The following is a 26,219-nucleotide window of genomic DNA, read 5'->3' as shown; positions in this document are numbered from 1 at the left end:
AGGTCTGCTTCTTGCTCAAGTGAAATAATGGTGTTCTATTAAATTGTCAGGATTGAGGTGTGGTGGTGGACCCAAATGCAGGGAAGCTGGGCAAGGAGGCAGAGGTGAAGGCAAAATGGGATTTAATAGAACAAAAACAAGGAGGTAAATAAGGTACTGGTCAGAAACAAAAAAAACTCAAACTAGGCAAAGGCAAACTAGGGAGGCACTATGGGGCAAAAATCCGGCAGCATGTCAGGAGGAAAAACAATGAATCGGCGCGGACACCGGGGAGACAAGAAACTAAATACACACACTAATTGACACAATTAGACACAGCTGGGAAAGACACAAGTGGCAGAGGATGCTGATTGGTTGACACATTAGCAAGGGTAGGCAAACGCAGGTGGCTATGACAATGCTTGACAAGACTAGAGAGGCACACAAGGACAACAAAACAAAACAGATCATGGCTGAAACTCAAAGAAACATGAGGATAAAGACAAAACACAAACTAAACCTGAACTGTGAAAAAAAGTAAGATAAAAAACTAACCAAAACCCAACCCAAACCATGATATATAATGATCAACAACTCATGCTGGTTGCACTAGTGCAGTCATTTCTGATTCAAGATCCTATGAAACTCAATTGATAAAATTCAATACTGACCTGAATGTGTTATCCAGTGGTAAAACTGTTCCAACTAAAGCATGTCTAATGATCCAGGTCAAGGCAGAGGATTGGGTGGGACTTCTGGCTCTCTTGGGCTGGCTGTTCAAAGTGGCTCCATATCTGTCGATGATCTCATCGCCCTTCTGCAGCGTAAGTCTTACGAGACAAATAGTTCAATAGTCAAAAATGTGTCACTAATACTGTTAAATAACATGTTTGATTATATGATTACAGGAGATGATGTGAGAAGATATGTTGCTGGTCCTCCTGGTCCGCCAGGGCCCCCTGGAGCTCCAGGTCATGGAAGCTATAGATTTGGAATCCAGGAGGTGGCTGAACGTGTTCTCAGTCTGATGAAAGGTATCATAAAATTCTCTGCAGTTGTCATTACACTACAACAAATAAGACAACTAAAAAAATAAAATAATTCTAAAACATTACAAAAAGCTTTATAACGTTAAAAATGTTAATTAAATTACAAGCAAAGACAATATTAGGAATGTGTTTTGGCGTCCCCTCCGCCCCTTTTTTTTCCTCTTGAAGCTGGTATCAAACAGGGCTGGACAGGCCATGTGGCAAACAGGGCACATGCCTGGTGGGTCGTTTGGGTACAATGCAGTGCATTTGAATAATTTTCCTCCATTTTACCCCAACAAACTGGTACATTAATCCATGTTGAATATAGATATCAAATTGATCCAACATCAGTGAATAGCAGATCTATCTATGGAATATTGCAGGTCTATGGTTTAGGCGGACTAATCAGAAGTCAGGCCGGGCCAGGCTAGAGGGCTGAAATCAAAATGCCAGAGCTGATTATTTTTTATTTATTTATTTTTTTTGTGCCAGTCCAGTCCTGGTATCAACTATAACATTTAAAAGTTACGCTGTGATGTCTAACTGTGATTTCTTTCTGACATTAGAAAGGGGCATGGTGGGTGCATCTGGACATGGAAATAGCTTCTCAAGTAAGCAAAAACATTTATTCACAGCATTTATCCATTAAGTAGTCTTCTTATCCTAACAGAGATGTATTTTTTTAATGGCCAATCAGCTGAGTATCATACTGCTGTTGGGCCCCAGGGGCCACCCGGTGTGCCAGGTCCTCCTGGACCACCTGGAGCACCAGGAGGTGGAAACTACTTGACCTCAGAAGTTCGTCAATACTTGCAAAGTGAGTAGAAAAATCACTTCACTCGTTGAGAAATAATTTTATCAAATACTTAACATGTGATCATCAAACATTGATGTGCTTTCCAAAGGTATTGCTGGTAGGGGTCTTCCTGGTCCACCAGGTCCCCCTGGACCCATGGGTCCACCTGGTTCGACCACTGAACTTACCTACATTGGCGGCGCCAACGGCGAGACGATCACGTCAGACCGACGGGAATATGTCAGCAGTGAGTACACGGCATTTCTGGTACCAAATATTGTCAGGATCGTGGTAGAGGTTGTGGACCCAAATGCAGAAAGACGTCCGGGAAGACAGGTTTGCTCACACAATGTTTCATAGACTAGACAAACAGACAGGATTACCAGTATAAGTGGTGACAGCAAACGAAATGATCCAACAAGAACTGAACACAAACCAGTAACTAAATACAAGCAAAGCAACAAGACAATTAGCAAGTGGCTGAGGGATTGGTAGACACAGGGGCTACAAACAGGTGGACACAAAACCATAACGAAAGACATGAACCACAAGAAAACAAGACATAAATTGAAGCAAAACTAAATCCGACACTAAACAAATATGGATCATGACAAATATGTTTGTTAATCTGTGAAGTACTTGTGGAGACGTCACCATTCTTGGATTATGGCCCCTGTGAATAATGCTATAACATTTGGGAACTGTCTGAACAGGTGACAGGACAAGGGGAGGTATGTTTGGCATCCCTGGTCCACCTGGGCCTCCTGGACCCCCAGGAGAGAAGGGAGATTCGGGTGTATCTGGTGGAATGAACTGGAACGTGGATACTGGAGACTATTCCAACATGGCTGCCAGAGTAACAGATTACATCAGATGTAGGTGACAGAAGAACCACATCACGTATGATACAATGGGGTATATGCCACAGAAGAGGCGGGACGTGATTTTGCACAACAGTTTATTTCCGGTCCGGGTTGCGAACGCGCAACCGAGGGGCACAATGTCAGAAGCACAATTATTTTTGACGCAGCCCACACATCGCAAACCCAACCGAAAACAAACTGATGTGCAAAAAACAGTCCCGCCTTTTCCGTGGCATATACCCCATAGAATTCTCTTCATGTCTTTTATTCTCATCGTCTTTGTCCGCGTGCAGCTCATGGCCTGCTCCGGGATGCTGTGAGGGATTATGGTGGTGCTGTTCAAGGGCCTCCAGGACCTCCTGGTCCTCCTGGATACAGCCAATGGTATACTTCGCAAGATAATGTTGTGGATGTGGTGGAGTACCTCAGATGTGAGTAAAAAAGTTCCCCGCAAATTTAGATGCAAACTTACAAGACTGCGGGAATTGTCACTACATTTGAAAACGTTTGGATCATCATCATCTTGATTGTGAAGCATGGGACTGTCTTCTGTAATCCTCAGCGCAAGGTCTGTTGTACGACTCTGGGAGAGATCAATATGGCCGTGCTGGCCAAGGACCCAGAGGACCACCAGGACCTCCAGGAGCGCCAGGGTCCACCCGTTGGTACGGTTCTCAAGGAAACGCAACAGATCTGGTGGAATACATACGATGTAAGTCAAGAATTTGATCACAGCCTTCCAGACTAAGCAGGTTTTGTTAGATTGAATTTAATCTTCACTATGAACACTTTGTTACCATCTCTCTCTCATTTGCAGCTAACGGCGTGTTACATGACATCATCAGGGATTACAGCAATCATATGTTCCAAGGACCTCAAGGCCCACCTGGTCCTCCAGGTGCTCCCGGCTACAGTCAAGGGTTCGGTTCCAGTGCAAATTACACCCATCTTGTGGAGTACCTCCAATGTAAGCAAGTAGTCTATCAATGGGAAACCATGTGCAAACGTTGATTGGCATCTTACATGGGGATGAACTGCTTTTCTAGCACATGGTCTGATTGGGGACAGGAGATGGAACAACTATGACCGCAGTGTTCAAGGGCCACCGGGACAACCTGGGCCTCCAGGAGCTCCCGGATATAGCCGAGTGTTTGGCTCCCAAGAAAATGTCACTGATTTGGTTGAATTCATCAGAGGTAAACGTCTGCTTTTCAACACAACACTGCACATCTTATTGCAACAAAAAAATAATTTTGGATGATTTTAAATGCACAACTTGATACAGCTGACAATGGAACTTTTTTCCTACAGTACATGGCGCCATTGTCGGAGCACCAGGGCGACCAGGACAAAAAGGGGAAATGGGATACCCAGGCCCAAAAGGAGACAGAGGTACTCATTTGACTCCAAAATAATGATACAGTACTTTGGTATTAGCTACAATCATGAATTCAGATACCATAGTAATATTAAACAGTTGTTGACGTTTTCTAAAGTTGGTTGTTGTTTAGCAGCGTTACTTAAAGAGCCTCTGTAGCTAATGTAGTCTCGCTAGTCACAACAGCAGCAACAACAACAACACGGTTGTGTTTGCCTCTCTCTGCTCCTCGGAAGAACACTCCCACTCTCAGAGTTGTACGTTGTTTGGGTGTCGGAGTGAATTTCCAAATGCACCCAATAAGTGCAGTGAACACCATGGAAAAATACTAACAGGAATGAAAAGAAAGGTGGAGAGAGAGATCAGACCAGTATTAAAGCGATAGCTTGGAATTTTTGACATTAATCTCTATGACATCCTCACCTCCAGTGGTGTGAGATCAGCACTGACTTACCCCTGACAACGTTCTGTGACACGAGTTCTGGTCCGGTGTTGGTCGAGAGGACAGTCGTCCGGCAAGTTGGCTTGGGTCACGGAAATGAAGCGTTTTTCTTCTAAAAACAATTTGTGTTCAAAAGTGTGACACATTTGCATCACGAAACTCCTTTCTGAAAAAAGTCAGACGCCATTACCGGGCACTATTTTACTGTTCATTCGTATCACTGCGTGTCGCCCTGTAGACAGCTGATCGACGCGCTGCAGACAGCTGATCCGCGCGGCTTCCGCCTTCGAAAAGACAACTTGTAGATTAGTGCGCGTCTATCAGCTGTCTAGAGGGCGACGCGCAGTGATACGAACAAACAGAAAAATAGTGCCCGGTGGTAATGGAGTCTGACTTTTTTTCCAAAGGGAGTTTTGTATGGAAATGTATCACTCTTTTGAACACAAATTGTTTTTCGAAGGAAAACGCTTTATTTACTTGACGACAGCCAACTTGCTGGACTATATTCCTCTCGAGCAAAACCGGACCAGAACTCGTGTCACAGAACGCTGTCAGGGGTAAGTCAGTGATGATCGCATAGACTAGAGGTGAGGATGAAATACAGATTCATGTCAAAAAATCCAAACTATCACTTTAAATCGCTCACTGAGTCCGTCAAAAAATGTTTATAATTTAAATAAGTATTTCAATTTTATTTTAATTTAGGCAAATGTATGCACTTTAAATGTTTTTGTAAACATCAATGTTAATAAAGTTATTCTTTGTTGTAAGATGATACTTCATTTTCTTTCCCATTCATGTTAATAAAGTCAAGTAATCTTTGGTGCAATATTATACAAAAAAATAAATAAAAAAAATCTAGAGTTGATATCATTTATAGTCATGATCCACTGCAGAGTTGTGAGTAAGTTATGGGGCATTCTTCTTGCTATTTTTTGCCACCATAAATCCTAAATGTGTTTGTCTGGCTGCAGGTGACCGCGGTGCTCCAGGGCTACAAGGACCCAAGGGAGAAAATGGTGAGTGGTCAGCCTGCCTGATGGTTGGCAGTTTGTGAAATGCCTCCAGTTTTCAATTCTCGGTGCTATCATATGTCTGACTTTTATTTGACTTTGTGAGCCTGATACACCAAAAAATAAGTGTTACATACTGTACCACTATTTCAGTTTACAGTAGCCATTGATTTAGTTTAGTCACATCTTTCTGACTTTCTGAAAATAGTTGAGTAAACTGTGTTTATACAACACAGTATAACAACATACAGTACTTTTATTATCCATGTGCTGTTTCTCACATTGTTTGACGTATTTATTAGCACAATTAACACATTTTGAGATCTGTCTGCAAAATTTGATATCAACTAAACATAATGTTGCTTTTCAGGTGACTTCTCCACGTTTTCAAGGAGAGCGAGAAGGCATGCTGGTGTCTGAGCATGAAGATGCGAGTGCCCCGGTGTTCTGATGCACACTGTTCTTTTTGCAACAATATTTTTTTGCATTATAACTGTATCTGCTTTGCTGTCAGGGATCATAATGAATATGAACTTTTTAAGCAATAGCCCAAACTTTTAGTTACTTTACAAGTGTGGATTTGGACGTAGCAACTAGTGTTATATTAAGAATGTGTATATAGTTTGTACTTATGTGCAGTTGAATGTAGCTTGAAACTAATTTAGCGGACCAACTCAACAAAGTTAGGGTTTACTTACAGGTTTCATCTGTGGAATGCTTAACAGGCGGGTGCAAAAGAAGGTATACAGCTAACCCTTGTCAAACAATGTCACTTCAATGCATCCATCCATCCATTTTCTTGACAAGGGTCGCGGGGGCTGCTGGAGCCTATCTCAGCTGGCTCTGGGCAGTAGGCGGGGTACACCCTGGGCTGGTTGCCAGCCATTTGCAGGGCACACGGAGATGAACAACCACCCACACGCACAAGCAACACCTAGGGACAATTCGGAGCGCCCAATTAACCTGTCATGCATGTCTTTGGAATGTGGGAGGAGACTGGAATTCCCGGAGAAAACCCAGGCAGGCACGGGGAGAACATGCAAACTCTACCCAGGAAGACCGGAGCCTGGACTCGAACCCGAGTCCTCAATACTGGGAGGTGGACGTGCTAACCAGTCTCCCACCGTGCCACCCCACTTCAATTCATCATACTGAAAAAAAATTCATTTCACCTACATACTATTTACCCACTTTTGCACCCCCTGTATATATACATATATGCCATGGGACTTCTGACTTTCACATATTACTGTAGATCAAAACTATTACTACATTTCTTATTTAAAAAAAAAAAAAAAAAAAGCAAGACTAAGTAGAGCAGTACTACAGAGAAAACTTTATTTACAGAAAAATGAAAATCTAGACAACAGGCCACCTGAAAGCTATACATTAAAAAAAAAAAAAAAAGCATTATTCTGATAAGAATTATTAAATTGACATTCACAACAAAATCATTTTACCTACTCAAGACTTGATTTCAAAATTACAGTTCTGGAATACTCAGCAGCAGCAAAATGTAAGGATGTAGCAGGTTTTACTTAATAGAGATAGTACTGAGTTATCATGTCATCGTGCAAAAAGGTGCACAGCACTCCACTTTGCTTTTTGCGCCTTACTATTAAATACCTTCAGTAACACTTCATAGAAAGATACCAAGAAACGAGTCGCTAAATCAAGAAAGCCTAAACCAGTCAGGCCCACATTTTGCATTAACTTCATTATATATCACTGTCATATCATATTTACCAAAGAACAAACAAACAAACATGCAAAGAGCTCAGCTTTTGTTTCTTTGAGTCCAGAGACAATTTATGCATTTCAGGATCTGTTTGCACAGTCTGAGCAGGTGATTTGAAGCTCAAATTAGCTTTTCAAAAGCATTACGGCTATTCACGAGCAACCACCTGACACCTGAAGATGAAATGTTTTATGTGGGGGATGCAGGGCCGGCCCTACATGATTTGGTACCCTAGGCGAAAATGTACATGGTAACCCCCCCCCCCCCAATCCCATAAAAAAAAACACACAAAAAAAAAATTATAGATATATTATATTTAATAGCACACCACACAATAAATACCAAATTCCACAAACAAATAAAAAAAAGAAAAATAACAAGTACAATGCAATGCAACTTTTTATTACTATTCACTATGTACATTAATAATTGTGTACAAAAAATAGTTAATGTATCAATATACAAACGTCGATATATCGTAAAACTTTGGCAATAAGGTGATTCACAGATAATGTGAACAGTGTGCAAAAAAACTTCACTAAATAACTTAGGAACTTAGGGGTGTTAAAAAAAAAAAAATCGATTCGGCGATATATCGCGATACTACATCGCGTGATTCTCGAATCGATTCAATAATCGGCAGAATCTTTTTTTCTTTTTTTTTTTTTTTTTTTTAGGATTCACACCTTGAGCATGGAGGAATGTTATATGAACGGAACATTAAGCCTTAATATTTTATTTTAATGCTGTTCAAACATGAAACAGATTACAACCTCTATAAGACTGAAATTTCAGATAAATAATACATTTTCATATAAATCTTACACTCTACAAGCTTACTGATTAGTATTTTCTAAATTTGAATGAAAAAAATCGCAACAATCGACTTATAAATTCGTATCGGGATTAATCGGTATCGAATCGAATCGTGACCTGTGAATCGTGATACGAATCGAATCGTCAGGTGCTAGGCAATTCACACCCCTATTAGGAACATAACGGCAAATACTTAAAATAGTGCACGCCGGGACCTCCTTGCAGCAAAGGCATCAATTGGTGCGTCAAAGGATAGTTGCCTGGATACTTCTTGATTGATGCTGATAAGTGCCAGTCCAGTTAGCCGTTCTTGTGACATGGTAGACCTTAAATAGTTTTTTATTAGTTTAAGCTTGGAAAAGCATCTCTCAGCTGATGCTACAGTCACTGATATGGTAGCGGCCACTCTGAGTGCTACCCACATGTTGGGATAGATTTTTAGAAGTTTTTTCTCCTCTAGAAAAGTTAAAAGTTCCATGGTTGACATATTGGATTTTGGCCAGGTAGGAAATGACTGCATCTCTGCTAAGAGTGTTTTGTGTGTTTTTTAAAATTTATTAGAGTACATATTGCACAAATAAGTAGACCCCGAGAAAAAAGCTTGTTAATTCCAGGCCTAGCAGACATGTTGCTACCCATAACAGTCATGGAGATCATAGAAAATACTAGATGTAGTCGTTTTTGTTGTGGGTTGCATTTTTATTTTATTTTTTTTGCATTAGTTAATTTGATTAAATTGAAGATTTTGTAATCTATGCATCCTATTACAACCTTACTTTCATGTTGTGAGTCAAGTGTGTATTCTACAGAAAACATTTTGTCAATATTTTGGAAATTGTTCTTATGTTTATTGAGATATTGAACATCCATCCATCCATCCATTTTCTTGACCGCTTATTCCTCACAAGGGTCGCGGGGAGATATTGAACAAAATCTTTACATTTTTCAAAGGGGGTATACTCATATATGCTGAGCACTGTACATGATGCAGCAATAGCTGATATAACTGAAATAGTCACCTGGATCTAGAAGATCGAGCTTTGTGTCACTCAAAGTACTGCTGATTGGTGCTTGACTGGCTGTTGCTTCAGCTGTACATTAAACAAAATACATCACTTCAAATTATTTTGGTGTTAAAGCAGGGAAAACAAATCCATTTGCATTATGATAGAATACAATGTAAGAAATTATGGCTGTTTGTATTAAATGCACCATTCATGCACTTACATTCAGTAGCCTTTGGTGAAGATGACACTGAAGGATTGTTTACCACAGCTTCTGCAGGTGCTTGTTGTGGCTGCAAATATTTTCTCAGTGCATCTAGTTAAAAAAAAAATGCATTCACTATATAGATTTTTACATTAAACCAGCACATAATTCTTATTTTCAATAAATTAATGTGGTTATGTGAAATAATGACTTATGCAAATCCATTTGCAGGTATCTGGACTTACTGGCTGTTTTAGTTTAAACTCAGCAAGCGTTGCCCCACTCTTGTGTGCAAAGTAGCTACTAGCATGGATGTAATGGTGCAGTAAACAAGTTACAAGCAAGCTAAGAAGCTAACGCTATTTTCGTGTTTATTTTCTAAACAATGATGATTGACTGACATACATACCTCCTACCCTGGGCCCGTTTTTCCTCCTCCTCCTTTCGCCGCTTTCTTAATGCAGCACTTGAAGGCTTGGACCTTTTCATTGTTGTCGATGTCAATGTATAAACAACACAAGTGTGCCAACCATCTATCTATCTTTCTAAAGTGCTGCCACTACACTCTGAGATGATATACGACCCGGTCGACCCCTCCCCCTACCTTTCATTCATTGTAAGCGGCAGCAGCGGGTCAGGTTCAGGGCGCCAGGACAGCAGGTCGTGAACTCACAGTCATTTATTTGAAATAGAAGTAATTAAAAAAAAAAGGAACTTAATAAAATATATTTGCTATATAACATATTTTATGTTAGAAAACACGAGGGGGCGGGGGGTATTGTGTTTGGGTTTTTTAAATTTTATTTTTTTTCCTTTCTGCAATTTGGCGCCCCCTCCACAAGATGGCGCCCGAGGCGACCGCCGAGCTCGCCTGTAGCCTCGGCCGGCCCTGGGTGGATGATTAGGAAATCACAAACGATTAAGCTCGTAGATAAATGTTCTTGTCGATGAATATGTACACATAGCAATAATAAAACGATGCCTCGTAAATTATGATCATTTTACCCATATCCGAATAATGCTGATTGCCTTACCGGTGAATAAATGCTGGTTCATTACTAAAACACAGTGGTGCTGTCATTTATGGGACACTGCATATCAAATTCTCAGTGAAAATGTTTTTTTTTTTTTAATGTGTGGTTCTATCTAGCTGAATAATAACATCTTCCTCTACCTTGTCCATTGTGTTTGCGTCAGTGAAAAAACGGCACCTGCCATTTAATGCAAGAGGCTCACACCTTGAGACCGAAAGGCATTCAGGGAGAAAAAAAAACAAAAAACGTGAAGGGCTCAATTGGAATCATCAACCTCAGAATCATCCCTACCTATCATATAATAGGATTTACTGTAGCATCATTGACTAGTCATGATTATGATTTCATCAAAACATTTGATCAATTTTGACAATATGTTTTTGAATGGTTTTCAAATTGTATTAATGGGTTTGTGCAAATGTATAAACCAGAAAAAAAATGGAGCAACACAACATACCATAATGCAGTGGTGTCCAAACTACGGCCCGGGGGCCATTTGCGGCCCGCCATCCATCTTCTAGCGGCCCTCAGCATATCAAAAAATTACTTTTGACACAGCCTGCTTTTCTAGATATACAAAGAAACTATTTAAATCTAAAACAGAAATATTTCTCTTTGTAATTTCATGAATTAAGTCAGATATTTCAGTTCCAGGAGCAAAAATGTTTTCTTCCATGTTCCACTGTCTGTGTCAAGGTCTAATTTGTGAACATATCACATTAATGATAAACTAAGATCTTCAAGTAAAAACTGCTTTAAAATTTGTCATTTTATTACCGCTTACTCTTGGTAACTTCTGAATGTGGAGATTGATTCAGGGCTGGGACGGATCTATTATTGTGGGATACAGGGGTGTGGGCCACCCCCCCCCAAAAAAAAAAATCCAAACTGTCCTGTTTAAAAATAACTTAAAAAACACACACCCACACACCCACACCCCCCCCCCCCCCCCCCCCCCCCCACACACACACACAAACAAACAAACAGCTAAACTATAGTACATTGTCCATTATCCATCCATCCATCCATCCATTTTCTTAACTGCTTATCCTCACAAGGGTCGTGGGGGGTGCTGGAGCCTATCCCAGCTGGCATCCGGCGGTAGGCGGGGTACACCCTGGACTGGTTGCCAGCCCCCTGCGACCCTTGTGAGGAAAAGCAGTTAAGAAAATGGATGGATGGATGGATGGATATTAAACACGGTGAAACAATGTACTATAGTTTAGCTGTTTTTTTAGTTATATATATATATATATATATATATATATATATATATAGAGAGAGAGAGAGAGAGAGAGAGAGAGAGAGAGAGAGAGAGAGAGAGAGAGAGAGAGAGAGAGAGAGAGAGAGAGAGAGAGGTTGTTGGCAATACCCAGCCCTAGATCCAAGTGATTAGAGTTACAAGTGTGGCCATGGAATGAATTCACTGTGTATCTCAAGGCACCGCTGTACTATATAGCATTGATTCACAAACTGTGGTACAAATACCATGAGTGTTTTGTAAATCACACTGCCTGATGTCATAGTGGCATAAACATTTTTTTTAAGATGGCACAGGACATTTGTTGAGTACAATTCAATTCCATTTACTTTTTAAATATGATACAAACAATTACATTTTACTATTCCTTTCTCAAACACAATTTAGGAACTGTTGGTGATACTTGGTGGGTCAGGTATTTTTGAGGTGGTACTCCATGTTAAAAGCTCGAGAACTGTCATGACTTGTGTCATGAAGGAGTGATGTTTTTGTCTCATGTGATGATTTTTTTTTTACAACCATCATCAAGTTTCAACTGGAGTGAGGTTTGAGTGATGTTGCTGTCTCATGTAACAATCATCATTTTTTTCTACTTGTTTTGTGTTATATGATGTATGAACTATATTAGTGTCAGGAATCTTTGGTACTGTGTGATGTATGGGTCGACAGCCAATCGGAGAATTTCATGTCATACAATGTCTTGCCACGATCTATGATGAGATCGCTAGATTCCCTGTATAAGCTGTCTGAGGCGTATGTAAATAAATAGATCAAATCTTATTTATGTCTGCGCTTGGGATCCAAACCTTCTCAGCACATAACAGAAAACAAGTGCTATTTGTCTTAATTTTTCAAAGCAGAACTAATAAATCAACAAAGCTAAAACATGTGTGCATTTCTCACAGGAGGTGATTCAAGATTCTCCGGAGTCTCCCTCGGTAAGATTATTCTAATATTTGTCTGTCATGTAAAGTATGGTTCCATTACAGGACTATGCCCTAAAAAAAAAACGCATGTAAGAATGTATATTAACATATGTTGACTTTCATGGAGAAAATAAAAGTAGATCGTTTAGATTTGGATTCAATACTAAGTTTTCACTAATCTGGCAACATTGTTAATATTTTGCACTGCATTGTCTCGGTACTACTACAGTCTTTATCCACTTCAATGCACTAGTAGAACAAATAATGGGCAATTCAGCACATAAGTGTGATAGTGAATAAATGCTTCAACGGCTTGCCATAAACTTTCAATTGATATGAGAATGACACATTTGTCTTGTGAAGTTTGGAATATAAATTCGGCGCTCCTGCCAAGCGGAAAAAACTTTTAAAGAGTATGATGATGGCATAAAATGTCTGACAATACCAAACTTCCAATAAAGTCAAGTAGTACGTAACTAGAGCTGCACTATACGAAACCATCTGAAAACGTCTGCACTTGAGCTGCGGGACAGCAACAATATACAAGGAGCACTTTTCTGCACTTTCAAAAAGTTGTTTCTTTTTGTATTTGCACAAGGAAGTACATCAAGACGAGGACTGCCCGGACCTCCTGGAACACCTGGTCCACCTGGAAGAGATTGGAGTGCATCAGGTTCAAGAAGTGAAATGGGCCAGTACATTGCAGAGTACATTCAGAGTGAGATGTTTATTTATTGACAATGTCACTTTATTACTATGTTAATGTTAATGTTAATGTTAATGCATAAACCAATGAAACTATTTTGACATACAGATGGAAACTTTAAGCAGTACCTGGTGGGGCCCCCAGGACCTCCAGGGCCTCCAGGGGTCTCAGCGGCCTCCGGTGCCAAGATGGTGGATGATGTCGCAAACAGAGTCATCGCCTATATGCAGAGTAAGGATGGACCACTGTTTTCTTGTTATTTCTTTAAATATTATTTTTGATGAGATAGAATATCACTCCAAAAGTTCTGAACTCCTGCTTCATTGCCAAGTACTGTACTGAGCAATGCTACCCAAAAGACATGACGTAGAGGACTTCAACAACACATGGTTGCACGAGTGCAGTCAGTTCTGATTCAAGATCCTATGAAACGCAATTGATAAAATTCAATACTGACCTGAATGCGTTATCCAGTGGTAAAACTGTTCCAACTAAAGCATGTCTAATGATCCAGGTCAAGGCAGAGGATTGGGTGGGACTTCTGGCTCTCTTGGGCTGGCTGTTCAAAGTGGCTCCATATCTGTCGATGATCTCATCGCCCTTCTGCAGCGTAAGTCTTACGAGACAAATAGTTCAATAGTCAAAAATGTGTCACTAATACTGTTAAATAGCATGTTTGATTATATGATTACAGGAGATGATGTGAGAAGATATGTTGCTGGTCCTCCTGGTCCACCAGGGCCCCCTGGAGCTCCAGGTCATGGAAGCTATAGATTTGGAATCCAGGAGGTGGCTGAACGTGTTCTCAGTCTGATGAAAGGTATCATAAAAATCTCTGCAGTTGTAATTACATTACAACAAATAAGACAACTAAAAAAAAATAATTCTAAAATATTACAAAAAGCTTTATAACGTTAAAAATGTTAATTAAATGACAAGCAAAGACAATATTAGGAATGTGTTTTGGCGTCCCCTCCGCCCCTTTTTTTCCTCTTGAAGCTGGTATCAAACAGGGCTGGACAGGCCATGTGGCATACAGGGCACATGCCTGGTGGGTCGTTTGGGCACAATGCAGTGCATTTGAATAATTTTCCTCCATTTTACCCCAAGAGACTGATCCATTAATCCATTTTGAATATAGATACCAAAATTGAACCAACATCAGTGTCATGACTCGGGGTCATGCAGGAGTAATGTTTGGGTCTTGTCTCATGTCTGGGGTCACGCCTGGGTTGTTTGAGTAGAGTTCATGACCGTGCGCCAGAGTTCACAAGCCGTTACGTGTCTGTTTTGGTATTGATGTAACAGCATCCAGTTTCAACTAGTTTTAGGCTATATATATAATGTCTGGACTATGTGTCAGGAATCTTTTATGCTATATAATGTTTGTTGATGTCAGGGACTATGTGGAATTACTGGGCTAACAGCCAATCAGAGATTTCCATTTACTGGTACTCACATGTCTAGCCACAACCAATGAGTTTGATTGACTGTCTATATAAGGGTCTGAGAATTGTGTGTGTTGCAAGCTATTGCTCAAGAGGGGCTTGGCGTGGCGTGATTCTCGACGCTCTTTGTTTTTAGTTTTGTCAAGTTATGAAAATAAATAGTTAAAACCTTATTTGTGTCTGCGCCTTTGGAATCCAACCTCCCAGCACACAACAATCAGTCAATATCAGTTGCAGATCTATGTTTGAGGCGGAGTGGTCAGAAGTCAGGCCGGGCCAGTTTGGAGGGTTTAAATCAAAATGCCAGAGCTGATTTATTTATTTATTTATTTATTTGTGCCAGTCCAGCCCTGGCTGTGATGTCTAACTGTGATTTCTTTCTGACATTAGAAAGGGGCATGGTGGGTGCATCTGGACATGGAAATAGCTTCTCAAGTAATCAATAACATTTATTCACAGCATTTATCAATCAAGTAGTCTTCTTATCCTAACAGAGATGTATTTTTTTAATGGCCAATTAGCTGAGTATCATACTGCTGTTGGGCCCCAGGGGCCACCCGGTGTGCCAGGTCCCCCTGGACTACCTGGACCACCAGGAGGTGGAAACTATTTGAGCTCAGAAGTTCGTCAATACTTGCAAAGTGAGTAGAAAAATCGCTTTACTCGTTGATAAATAATTCTATCAAATACTTAACATGAGGTGCTTCCAAAGGTTTTGCTGGTAGGGGTCTTCCTGGTCCACCAGGTCCCCCTGGACCCATGGGTCCACCTGATTCGACCACTGAGCTTACCTACATTGGCGGTGCCGACGGCGAGACGATCAGATCAGACCGACGGGAATATGTCAGCAGTGAGTACACGGCATTCTGGTACCAAATATGTTTGCTGATCTGTGAAGTACTTGTTGAGACGCGTCACCATCTTGGATTATGGCCCCTGTGAATGATGCTATAACATTTGGGAATTTTTTCAACAGGTGACAGGACAAGAGGAGGTATGTTTGGCATCCCTGGTCCACCTGGGCCTCCTGGACCCTCAGGAGAGAAGGGAGATTCGGGTGTATCTGGTGGAATGAACTGGAACGTGGATACTGGAGACTATTCCAACATGGCTGCCAGAGTAACAGATTACATCAGATGTAGGTAGAACCACATCACGTATGATGCGATGGAATTCTTTTCATGTCTTTTATTCTCATCGTCTTTGTCCGCGTGCAGCTCATGGCCTGCTCCGGGATGTTGTGAGGGATTCTGGTGGTGCTGTCCAAGGGCCTCCAGGACCTCCTGGTCCTCCTGGATACAGCCAATGGTATACTTCACAAGATAATGTTGTGGATGTGGTGGAGTACCTCAGATGTGAGTAAACAAGTTCCCCGCAAATTTAGATGCAAACTTACAAGACTGCGGGAATTGTCACTACATTTGAAAACGTTTGGATCATCATCATCTTGATTGTGAAGCATGGGACTGTCTTCTGTAATCCTCAGCGCAAGGTCTGTTGTACGACTCTGGGAGAGATCAATATGGCCGTGCTGGGCAAGGACCCAGAGGACCACCAGGACCTCCAGGAGCGCCAGGGTCCACCCGTTGGTACGGTTCTCAAGGAAACGCAACAGATCTGGTGGAAAACACACGATGTAAGTCAAGAATTTGATCACAGCTTCCAGACTAAGCAGGTTTTATTAGATTGAATTTAATCTTCACTATGAACACTTTGTTACCATCTTTCTCTCATTTGCAGCTAACGGCGTGTTACATGACATCATCAGGGATTACAGCAATCATAACTTCCAAGGACCTCAAGGCCCACTTGGTCCTCCAAGTGCTCCCGGCTACCTCCAATGTAAGCAAGTAGTCTACCAATGGGAAACCATGTGCAAATGTTGATTGGCATCTTACATGGCGATGAACTGCTTTTCTAGCACATGGTCTGATTGGGGACAGGAGATGGAACAACTATGACCACAGTGTTCAAGGGCCACCGGGGACAACCTGGGCCTCCAGGAGTTCCTGGATATAGCCGAGTGTTTGACTCCCAAGAAAATGTCACTGATTTTGTAGAATTCACGAGAGGTAAACATCTGCTTTTCAACACAGCAAATCTTATTGCAAAAAAAAAAAAAAAAAAAAAAAGATTGATGATTTGAAATGCAGCCGCACGGTGGAGAGTGGTTAGCATGTTCGCCTCCCAGTTCTGTGGACTCGGGTTCGAGTCCAAGCTCCGGCCTTCCTGGGTGGCGTTTGCATGTTCTCCCCGTACCCGCGTGGGTCTTCTCCGGGTACTCTGGTCTCCTCCCACATTCCAAAGGCATGCATGGCAGGTTGATTGGGCACGCCGAATTGTCCCTAGGTGTGCGTGTGAGTGTGGATGGTTGTTCGTCTCTGTGTGCCCTGCGATTGGCTGGCAACCAGTCCAGGGTGTCCCCGGCCTACTGCCCAGAGCCGGCTGAGATAGGCTCCAGCACCCCCGCGAACCGCGAACCTTGTGAGGAATAAGCGGTCAAGAAAATGGATGGATTTTAAATGCACCACTTGAGATAGCTGATAATGGATCATTTTTCCTCCAGTACGTCGTGCCACTGTCGGAGCACCAGGGCGACCAGGACAAAAAGGGGAAATGGGATACCCAGGCCCAAAAGGAGACAGAGGTATTCATTTGGCTCCAAAATATTGATGGAGTACTTTGGTATTAGTTACAATCATAAATTCAGGTATTATAGTAATATTAACCCTCTGGTTCAATTTGAGCCAAGAGTTGACACCCTCTTGGAAGTGTGATAACTAAATAATTTCTAAATATTTTTATTTTTTTTTGCTTTTGACCCCTCAAAATGTTCCGTGGCATCAGACCCATCCATACATGTATTGTTCTTATTTATGTATTTATTTATTTTAGATGCCCTGTATGGACAATAAAAGCAATATTGTTCTAAGAGCAAATCTATGATCTATTTATACTAAAAAAAAAAAAAAAAAAAAAAAAAAAAAAATTCAAATTGGTTTACAGTATTCAATATGACCAAATGAGGTCCTTGAGAATGTTAAAGTTATTGTTGTCAGTTTCGGTGTGGTGGAGATGGACCCAAGTGCAAGGAGGCAAACACATGGCAGGGGTGCTTTTAAATAAGTTTCAATTTAACCAAAACAGAGTGCAACATAAGATACAAAGAAACAAAGCGGGGAATAAAATTACTAATGGTAAACACAAAAGGCAGGACTCGGAGGCACGGGAAACAGGGCAAGAATCAGGACAAAAACAGGCAGCATGACAGCAAGAAGACAATGACAGCAACAATGAACCAACAAGAACTGAATGGAAAACAGGTGACTAAATACACACAGACTAATTGACAATGATTAGACACAGCTGGGCAAGACACAAGTGGCAGGGGAAGCTGATTGGTCGATACAATGGTAAGGGAAAACACACGCAGGTGGACAAGGTTAACAATAACCAGACCAGGGAAGACAAACCAGAAAGCAAAAACAGAAACATGACAAACTCAAAACGCCAAAAAAAGCAACAAAAACCCAAACCATAACAATTGTTTGTTGTAATATGATATTTCTTTTTATTTTTTTCATCCATATTAATAAAATCAAGTATTCTTTGGTGCAATACTATACAGTGGCGTACATAAAATAAAAAAAAATCTCGACAATTGATATCATTTATAGTCATGAGCCGCTACAGAGAGTTGTGAGTGGTGGCTAAATAACTCCTAAATGTGTTTGTATGGCTGCAAGTGACCGTGGTGCTCCAGGGCTACAAGGACCCAATGGAGAAAAAGGTGAGTGTGGTCAGCTTGATGGTTGGCGGTTTGTGAAATGCCTCCATTTTCCAATTCTCTGTGCTATAATATGGCTCACTTTTATTTCACTTTAGTGAACCTCATACACCAAAATTAAGCGTCTTCTTCTTCTTCCAGCTTTTCCCTTCAGGGGTCGCCACAGCGAATCAGTTGCCTCCATCTAATCCTGTCCTCTGCATCCTCTCACACCAACTACCTTCATGTCCTCTTTAACTACATCCATAAACCTCCTCTTTGGTCTTCCTCTCGATCTTCTGCCTGGCATTTGGAAACTCAGCATCCTTCTGCCAATATACTCACTCTCTCCCCTCTGTACATGTCCAAACCATCTCAGTCTGGCCTCTCTGACTTTGTCTCCAAAGCCTCTAACATGTGCTGTCACTCTGATGTACTCATTCCTGATCCTATCCATCCTGGTCACTCCCAAAGAGAACCTCACAATCTTCATCTCTGCCACCTCCAGCTCTGCCTCCCGTCTTTTCCTCAGTGGCACTGTCTCCAGACCAAACAACATTGCTGGTCTCACCACAGTTTTATAAACCTTTCCCTTGATTTTAGCTGAAACTCTTCTATCACACATCACACCTGACACTTTTCTCCACCCGTTCCAGCCTGCCTGCACACGCTTCTTCACTTCTATTCCACACTCTCCATTGCTCTGGACTGTAGACCCTAAATACTTAAACTCCTCCACCTTCTTGGTCTCTTCTCCCTGTAACCTCACTCTTCCACTTGGGTCCCTCTCATTCACACACAGATACTCCGTCTTGCTACGGCTAACCTTCATTCCCCTCCTTTCCAGGGCAAACCTCCACGCCTCGAGTTTCTCCTCCACCTGTTCCCTGCTCTCGCTACAGAACACTATGTCATCTGCAAACATCATAGTCCATGGGGATTCCTGTCTAACCTCAGCTGTCATCCTGTCCATTGCCATAGCGAACAAGAAGGGGCTCAGAGCTGATCCCTGATGTAGTCCCACCTCCACCTTGAACTCCTCTGTCACACCTACAGCACACCTCACCACTGTCTTACAGTCCTCATACATGTCCTGCACCACTTGAACGTACTTCTCCGCCACTCCAGACTTCCTCATACAAAGCCACAGTTCCTCTCTGGGCACCCTGTCATAAGCTTTCTCCAGGTCAACAAAAAGACACAATGCTCCTTCTGACCTTCTCTGTACTTCTCAATCAACATCCTCAAAGCAAATACAGTGTTCCCTCGTTTTCTGCTGGGGTTAGGTTCCAAAAAATACCCGCAATAAATGAAATCCGCGAAGTAGTTAGCTTTATGTTTTACAACTCTTATAAATGTTTTAAGGCTCTAAAATCCCCGACCACACAATTTATACACTTTTCTCATTGAGGCATTTACATGTTCTCACATTTCTCTCTTGTTCAAACATTGACAATGTTCAAACCTTCATAAATTTTTATAAAATGAGTATATTACTGTAAAAAAATATGCAAAATTGCACTTAAAAAAAAAATCCGCGATACAGCGAGACCGCGAAAAGTGAACCGCGTTATAGCGAGGGAAGACTGTACTGCATCTGTCGAACCCTTTTTTTTTTTGGCATGAAACCATACTGCTGCTCACAAATGTTCACCGCTGCCCACAGTCTAGCTTCCACTGTTCTTTCCCATAGCTTCATTGTGTGGCTCATCAGCTTTATTCCTCTGTCGTTGCCACAATTTTGCACGTCTCCCTTGTTCTTAAAAATGGGCACCAGCAACTTCTCCTCCATTCCTCAGGCATTTTCTCACTATCTAAGATCCTGTTGAACAACCCAGTCAGAAATTCTACTACTACCTCTCCTAGACACTTCCATACCTCCACAGGTATATCATCAGGACCGAGTGCCTTTCCACTCTTCATCATCTTCAATGCCCTTCTCACTTCATCCTTACGAATCTTTGCTACTTCCTGGTACACAACAGTCGCCCCTTTGACTCTTCGTTCTCTCTCATTTTCCCCATTCATCAACTCTTCAAAGTACTCTTTCCATCTTCCCATCACACCGCTGGCATCTGTCAACACTCTTCCATCCCTATCTTTTATTACCCTAACCTGCTACACGTCCTTCCCATATCTGTCTCTTTGCCTTGTCAACCTGTATAGATCAGTCTCTCCCTCCTTACTGTCCAACCTAGCATACAAGTCATCGTGAGCCCCTTGTTTGGCCTTTGCCACTTCTACTTTCACCTTACGCTGTATTTCCCTGTACTCCTTTCTACTTTCTTCAGTCCTCTCAGTGTCCCACTTCTTCTTAGCTAACCTCTTTTCTCTGGATCCACTTCCGCACATCCTCATTCCACCAGCATACTTTTATTATCCATGTGCTGTTTCTCACGTTGTTTGATGTATTTCTTAGCACAATTAACACATTTTGAGATCTGTCTGCAAAATGTGATATCAACTAAACATAATGTTGCTTTTCAGGTGACTTTTCAAGGAGAGCGAGAAGGCATGTTGGGTGTCTGAGCATGAAGATGAGACTGCCCCGTGTTCTGATGCACACTGTTCTTTTTGCAACAATATTTTTTTTCATTATAACTGTATCTGCTTTGCTGTCAGGGATCATAATGAATATGAACTTTTCAAGCAATAGCCCAAACTTTTAGTTACTTTAAAAATGTGGATTTGGACTTCACAAGTACTGTTATATTCAGAATGTGTCTATAGTTTGTACTTATGTGCAGTTGGTGGACCAACTTTACAAAGTTAGGGTTTACTTTCAGGTTTCATCTGTGGAATGCTTAGACAGGCGGGTGCAAACGATGATATACAGCTAAGCCTTGTCAAACAATGTCACTTCAACTCATCATACTGAAAAAATAATAATTTCACCTATATAGTACTGTTTACACACTTTTGCACCCCCTGTATATATACATATACGCCGTGGGACTGCTGACTTTCACATATGACTGTAGATCAAACTATATTTCTTATTAAAAAAAAAAAAAAAAAGACTAGGTAGAGCAGTAGTGCAGAGAAAACTTTATTTACAGAAAAATGAAAATCTACACGATACAGGCCACCTGAAAGCTATACATTAAAAAAGAAAAAAAAAAAAAAGCATTATTTTGATATGAATTATTAAATTGACATTCACAACATTTTACCTACTCAAGACTTGATTTCAAAATTACAGTTCTGGAATACTCAGCAGCAGCAAAATTTTAATGTGGCAGGTTTTACTTAATAGAGATAGTACTGAGTTATCATGTCATCTTGCAAAAAGGTGCACAGCACTCCACTTTGTTTTTGCGCCTTACTATTAAATACCTTCAGTAACACTTCATAGAAAGATACCAAGAAACGAGTCGCTAAATCAAGAAAGCCTAAACCAGTCAGGCCCACATTTTGCATTAACTTCATTATATATCACAGTCATATCATATTTACCAAAAAACAAACACAAACATGCAAAGAGCTCAGCTTTTGTTTCTTTGAGTCTAGAGACAATTTATGCATTTCAGGATCTGTTTCCACAGTCTGAGCAGATGATTTGAAGCTCAAATTAGCTTTTCAAAAGCATTACGGCTATTTACGAGCAACCACCTGACACCTGATGACGAAATGTTCTATGTGGGGGATGATTAAGAAATCACAACGATTAAGCTCATAGATGAATGCTCTTGTCGATGAATATGTACACATAACAATAATAAAACGATGCCTCCCTGAATTATGATCATTTTTACCCATATCTGAATAATGGCAAAATGCGGACTGCCATACCGGTGAATAAATGCTGGTTCATTACTAAAACACAGTGGTGCTGTCATTTATGAGACACTCCATATCAGATTCTCAGTGAAACTTATCTTTTCTTAACGTGTGATTCTATCTAGCTGAAGAATATCTTCCTCTACCTTGTCCATTGTTTTTCCGTAAGTGAAAAAAAAAAACGGCACCTGCCATTTACTGCAAGAGGCTCACACCTTCAGACTGAAAGGCATTCAGGGAGAAAAAACAAACAAACGTGAAGGGCTCAATTGGAATCATCAACCTCAGAATCATCCCTACCTAACAGATACTGGTATGTAATAGGATTTACTGTAGCATCATTGACTAGTCATGATTATGATTTCATCAAAATATTTGATCAATTTTGACAAGGATATGTTTGAGTATTTGTTTGAATATTTTCAAATTTTATTAATGGGTTAGTGCAAATGTCTAAACCAGAAAATGGAGCAGCACAACATGCCATAATGCCTACAACGTCCAATTCTACAGGCACTGGGCTGTATGGGAAAAATTTCATGATAAGAAGGTCAGACAATGTATTACTGTGCTTTAGTGACTCTGACATGGTAGATGGGGAAATTAAATGCAATAGCAAACAGGTGTTAAAGAGGGAAAACTTGATGCATCCTTGGCTGGTGGTCCAAGTAGGAGAGGAAGGCACACAGGCTCAACCGCATCGGTCCATCTGCCGTGTGGACAGCGGACGGTTGGTCTAGAAACCGGTGGACTGGACGCTGGGGATTGGGTAGAACTTGGAAATGCGACTCTGTGTGGACGGGTTAAGGCACTCGGACTCTCCGCTCATCTTAAAAAACATTTCCTGTTCCTGCAACTTCCTGGCAAACTCTTCTTCCAGGGCCTGTGGGGCATAAGAGAAAACATTTTTGTACATGTCAATAGATTTTGTGGACCAGTACTGTACATTATAATGATGTATATCACTATCAAATTTACATTCCTCAGTTTACACTCATTGTATAAACACTGCTGGAGCCTAGTGAGATTATATCTATAATTATTCCCAATCAAGTACTTATGAGCAACACCATGTTTACATTCACATTACTTTTAATTTCTCCTCATTGCTCCTCTTTAGATTTTGTGTGTTCTTTGTTTCGTCTTGGTTGAACGCGTTTTAATAATTAATACTGTATTTTTTTATTTTTATGTCGCTCTAGTCATAAAGAAGAGAAGGGAAAAAAAAATCATTAAGTCATTCAAAAACTTAAATAATAAGTCAAAAAGGAGTTGAAGTCACTTTTTTTGGGGGGTTTTACAAAAACTGAGACCAGCATCTAGAATGTGGTGGTAATGCACCAAAACTATTTGTCAACCGCCAAAAGCAAGTACGAGTAGTAGTCATGGCGACTAATATGTTACATATCGCTAGCTTAGCATGCAGAATACACCACAACAAAGATTTACTATTTACAGCACCAAAAGGTGCAATAACAGACAATATGATGCAATTTGGTTGCCATATATACAGGTTGCACCATAGTATGGACCAATCAAACTACAAAAAAAAAAAGTATGACATAGTTCAAAATATATAAGCGCATATGTACGAATATTTCATCTGTGATAACTTAATTTTTCTCACAGGATTGCCCATTATTTCCTGTATATTTCCCATTTCCCAACTTGAATGCGGCACCTAGAAAGTATTCACAGCACTTTCTCACATTTTTCTAAAAAAAAAATCTCTACACATGACACCCCACCACGAAAATTGGAATAAAGTTGTTTACATTTTTTCCAAATCTATTTCACTAAAAGATTGAGATCTCCCTTGTGCGCCAGTCAATAAAGAATGTTGTGCCTTGCAAACAAAAGCTCCACTTTTGTTTCACCTGTCCAAATGGTTATCAACCACCCAGAAACTTTGTCAACATGTAGGTTGGCAAATTCCAGTCTTGTTTTGATGGCTTATTTTCAACAGTGGTTTCCTCCTTGGTCATCTCCCATGAAGTCCACTTTGGCTGAAATGATGACGGATGTGGTGCAACATGATACTGATGAACTTTGGCCTTGGAGTTCACCTTTAAATTGTCTGTTCCAGGCTCTTTTGTTACCATTGGAATGATCTTACATTTCTCAATATGTGCACTTGTTGAGGAAGAAAATTAATTGCTCAACTGAAGCGTTGTGAATACTTTCTGGATGCACTTTGCATTGTCATCAAATGTGATGTTTTAATGAAACTTGGGGCCCACAGATGTTCTTTTTGAAGTGAAATGATCATCCGGTGTCAAGTGTTACCTTCTTTCTGGGTCGTAGCTTCTCCCTCCATTCCTTCAGCTCCACGATATGCTCCTCATCCAGCTCCTTCAGTTTCTGCGTCTCATGTTCGATCAGCAGATGACACTTCTCGTTCTGTGAACACAGCGCACAGGTGCTGTCAATGTATGTCGCGTTAATAGTCGCAGCGGAAACAACAGTTCGAATGCGCACCTGCAACTGCTGCAGCTCTCGGATGTTGGCGTCACACTGCAGCTGTAAATCTCGCATCTGGTTTTCATGTTTCTGATGCTGGTGCAGTCGCTCGTTCTTCTGCCTCTTTTCTTCTTGAATTGCAAACTGAAAAAAAAAGACTACATTTTAAAGAAGTCTTATGGGAAATTGATGTTTTAATAGCTTGTTTAATTGTGTTCTTATTTGTTTTATAGTACAAGTTGGTGTGTCTCTGGAGAGACTACACACTCAAGTGTGAGGTTAAGCAACCAAATATACATATTTGGGGTGTCAAAATTAGTGTGTTCATTTAAAGTTCCTTTAGTGCAACTAATCTTTTTTTTTTTTTTTTTTTTTTTTTTTTAATGCGCAATTAATGACCACCCCTTACTTAGAAAGCCTGTACCTAGCTTTCTTTATATGCATTTCACATTGCTCGGCACAGAGCCAGCCGCCATTCTACGTCACTACGCACAGATTGTGTTGCAACGTAAATAACAATGGCGGCGGACATCCAAATAAAGTTTCTACAAAACGTATTCAACTGGAAATGATTTTTGAAACATGAACCTCACAGTTATGCTTGTAACAACCAAATAAACAATAATGTGAAAACTTGTCATTCCAGTTGGGGTTCCTTTTAACATTTTTTTGTCACTTCTTTTTTTTTTTTTTTTTTTTTTTTTTTTTTTTTTTTTTTTTTTTTTAATTAGAGTATGAGCATTTAGAAAACAATATTTCCTGGTACATTTTATTGAACAGATAAAATTTATTTGAGATTGATCGTGAGTTAACTATTGAAGTCATGCGATTAATTATGATATTATGATTACAAATTTTAATCGACTGATACCCTTTATATATACTGTGGGCATAAGGCTCAGCCCCGGTTGTCATGGTAACAAAAGCCAGACAACCCAGTGGCCCAGCAGTAAATGAGGTGGACTGATTATACAGTTGCTCACTATTTTTAGCAGGAAAAAAAATAAAAAATGGTGCGATATAATTTTGACCAAAGCACGCCACATTCTTTATTGAAACCTCCAGAAATGACACTAATACATTTTAGTCCACATTGTTATTACCGTACCTGTTTGACCTTCTCTCTCTCCTGCTCCGGGGTGATAACCGCTCCAGTGATGCGAAGACTTTTCTTGAACATGGCCATGCGAGTCTTGGCCTCACTGCGCTGAATCTTTGGCAGTCTGGCTCTTTCCTGAGTCTGCTTGTTCTTCATCTCCTCAATCAGTCGCTGGTTGTAGCGCTGCATTTGCTCCATCTCCTGCAGGGGAAGACGTCAAAAATGGAGAGAGAGAAAGAAAACTTTGCATGTAGAATCATGAACAATATAGAGGGACATTAAGTTCATTTATTAAAGTTAAGGGTGAATGTTTTTTTTCAACACTATTTAACTTTTTTACACTTGTGTGGAAAGAATGCTATAACTATTACTACAACTATAACTACTATATTTTCCCCATTTTAACAAATTGAATTTTGCTCCAGTCCTCGAAAAACAACATAACTGTTGCCAAGCAAACTGTGTTACAGGTCA

The 26,219-nt window shown here is 40.6% G+C and overlaps 3 protein-coding genes across 9 annotated transcripts in view; 2 read left to right on the top strand and 1 right to left on the bottom strand.

Moving 5' to 3' along the window:
• Nucleotides 1-10,333, top strand: part of LOC144021004 (uncharacterized) — a 38,680-nt gene extending 28,347 nt beyond the window's left edge. For all 4 annotated transcript variants that reach the window (XM_077524964.1, XM_077524968.1, XM_077524967.1 and 1 more), the window contains 13 exons: nucleotides 708-803; nucleotides 888-1,013; nucleotides 1,577-1,621; nucleotides 1,708-1,827; nucleotides 1,916-2,053; nucleotides 2,520-2,681; nucleotides 2,963-3,100; nucleotides 3,232-3,381; nucleotides 3,487-3,636; nucleotides 3,716-3,865; nucleotides 3,981-4,061; nucleotides 5,464-5,508; nucleotides 5,873-10,333. In XM_077524964.1, the coding sequence (XP_077381090.1) occupies nucleotides 708-803; nucleotides 888-1,013; nucleotides 1,577-1,621; nucleotides 1,708-1,827; nucleotides 1,916-2,053; nucleotides 2,520-2,681; nucleotides 2,963-3,100; nucleotides 3,232-3,381; nucleotides 3,487-3,636; nucleotides 3,716-3,865; nucleotides 3,981-4,061; nucleotides 5,464-5,508; nucleotides 5,873-5,922 (1,451 nt within the window). In that variant the 3' untranslated portion in view covers nucleotides 5,923-10,333. The remainder of the gene's footprint in view (nucleotides 1-707; nucleotides 804-887; nucleotides 1,014-1,576; nucleotides 1,622-1,707; nucleotides 1,828-1,915; nucleotides 2,054-2,519; nucleotides 2,682-2,962; nucleotides 3,101-3,231; nucleotides 3,382-3,486; nucleotides 3,637-3,715; nucleotides 3,866-3,980; nucleotides 4,062-5,463; nucleotides 5,509-5,872) is intronic.
• Nucleotides 10,334-12,169: 1,836 nt separating this feature from the next.
• LOC144020295 (uncharacterized) lies at nucleotides 12,170-22,145 on the top strand. Of its 4 annotated transcripts, none has more exons than XM_077523620.1 (15): nucleotides 12,170-12,498; nucleotides 13,085-13,204; nucleotides 13,301-13,423; nucleotides 13,707-13,802; nucleotides 13,887-14,012; nucleotides 15,031-15,075; nucleotides 15,162-15,281; nucleotides 15,353-15,490; nucleotides 15,617-15,778; nucleotides 15,858-15,995; nucleotides 16,127-16,276; nucleotides 16,381-16,482; nucleotides 17,207-17,287; nucleotides 18,387-18,430; nucleotides 20,894-22,145. In XM_077523620.1, exons 1-15 carry the CDS (start codon nucleotides 12,447-12,449, stop codon nucleotides 20,933-20,935), a joined length of 1,539 nt encoding a protein of 512 aa, XP_077379746.1. In that variant the 5' UTR covers nucleotides 12,170-12,446; the 3' UTR covers nucleotides 20,936-22,145. The 4 variants fall into 4 exon arrangements, 2 of the variants coding, with proteins under 2 accessions (XP_077379746.1, XP_077379745.1); XR_013283845.1 differs by lacking the exon at nucleotides 18,387-18,430 and adding an exon at nucleotides 16,562-16,712 and having other exon boundaries at nucleotides 12,173-12,498; nucleotides 20,894-21,059; XR_013283846.1 differs by lacking the exon at nucleotides 20,894-22,145 and adding an exon at nucleotides 16,562-16,712 and having other exon boundaries at nucleotides 12,173-12,498; nucleotides 18,387-18,405.
• Nucleotides 21,437-26,219, bottom strand: part of LOC144020294 (STE20-like serine/threonine-protein kinase) — a 28,572-nt gene continuing 23,789 nt past the window's right edge. The window contains exons 15-18 of the mRNA XM_077523618.1: nucleotides 25,755-25,946; nucleotides 24,665-24,790; nucleotides 24,473-24,586; nucleotides 21,437-23,069 (exon numbers count right to left, since the gene is read on the bottom strand). Of these exons, the coding sequence (XP_077379744.1) occupies nucleotides 22,923-23,069; nucleotides 24,473-24,586; nucleotides 24,665-24,790; nucleotides 25,755-25,946 (579 nt within the window). The 3' untranslated portion in view covers nucleotides 21,437-22,922. The remainder of the gene's footprint in view (nucleotides 23,070-24,472; nucleotides 24,587-24,664; nucleotides 24,791-25,754; nucleotides 25,947-26,219) is intronic.

The sequence above is a fragment of the Festucalex cinctus genome, chromosome 6 (assembly GCF_051991245.1).
Source record: "Festucalex cinctus isolate MCC-2025b chromosome 6, RoL_Fcin_1.0, whole genome shotgun sequence".
In the NCBI taxonomy this organism is placed as follows: Eukaryota; Metazoa; Chordata; class Actinopteri; order Syngnathiformes; family Syngnathidae; genus Festucalex; species Festucalex cinctus.
The sequence above is the reverse complement of the archived record's forward strand: the minus strand, read 5'-3'. Positions and strand labels throughout refer to the sequence as shown.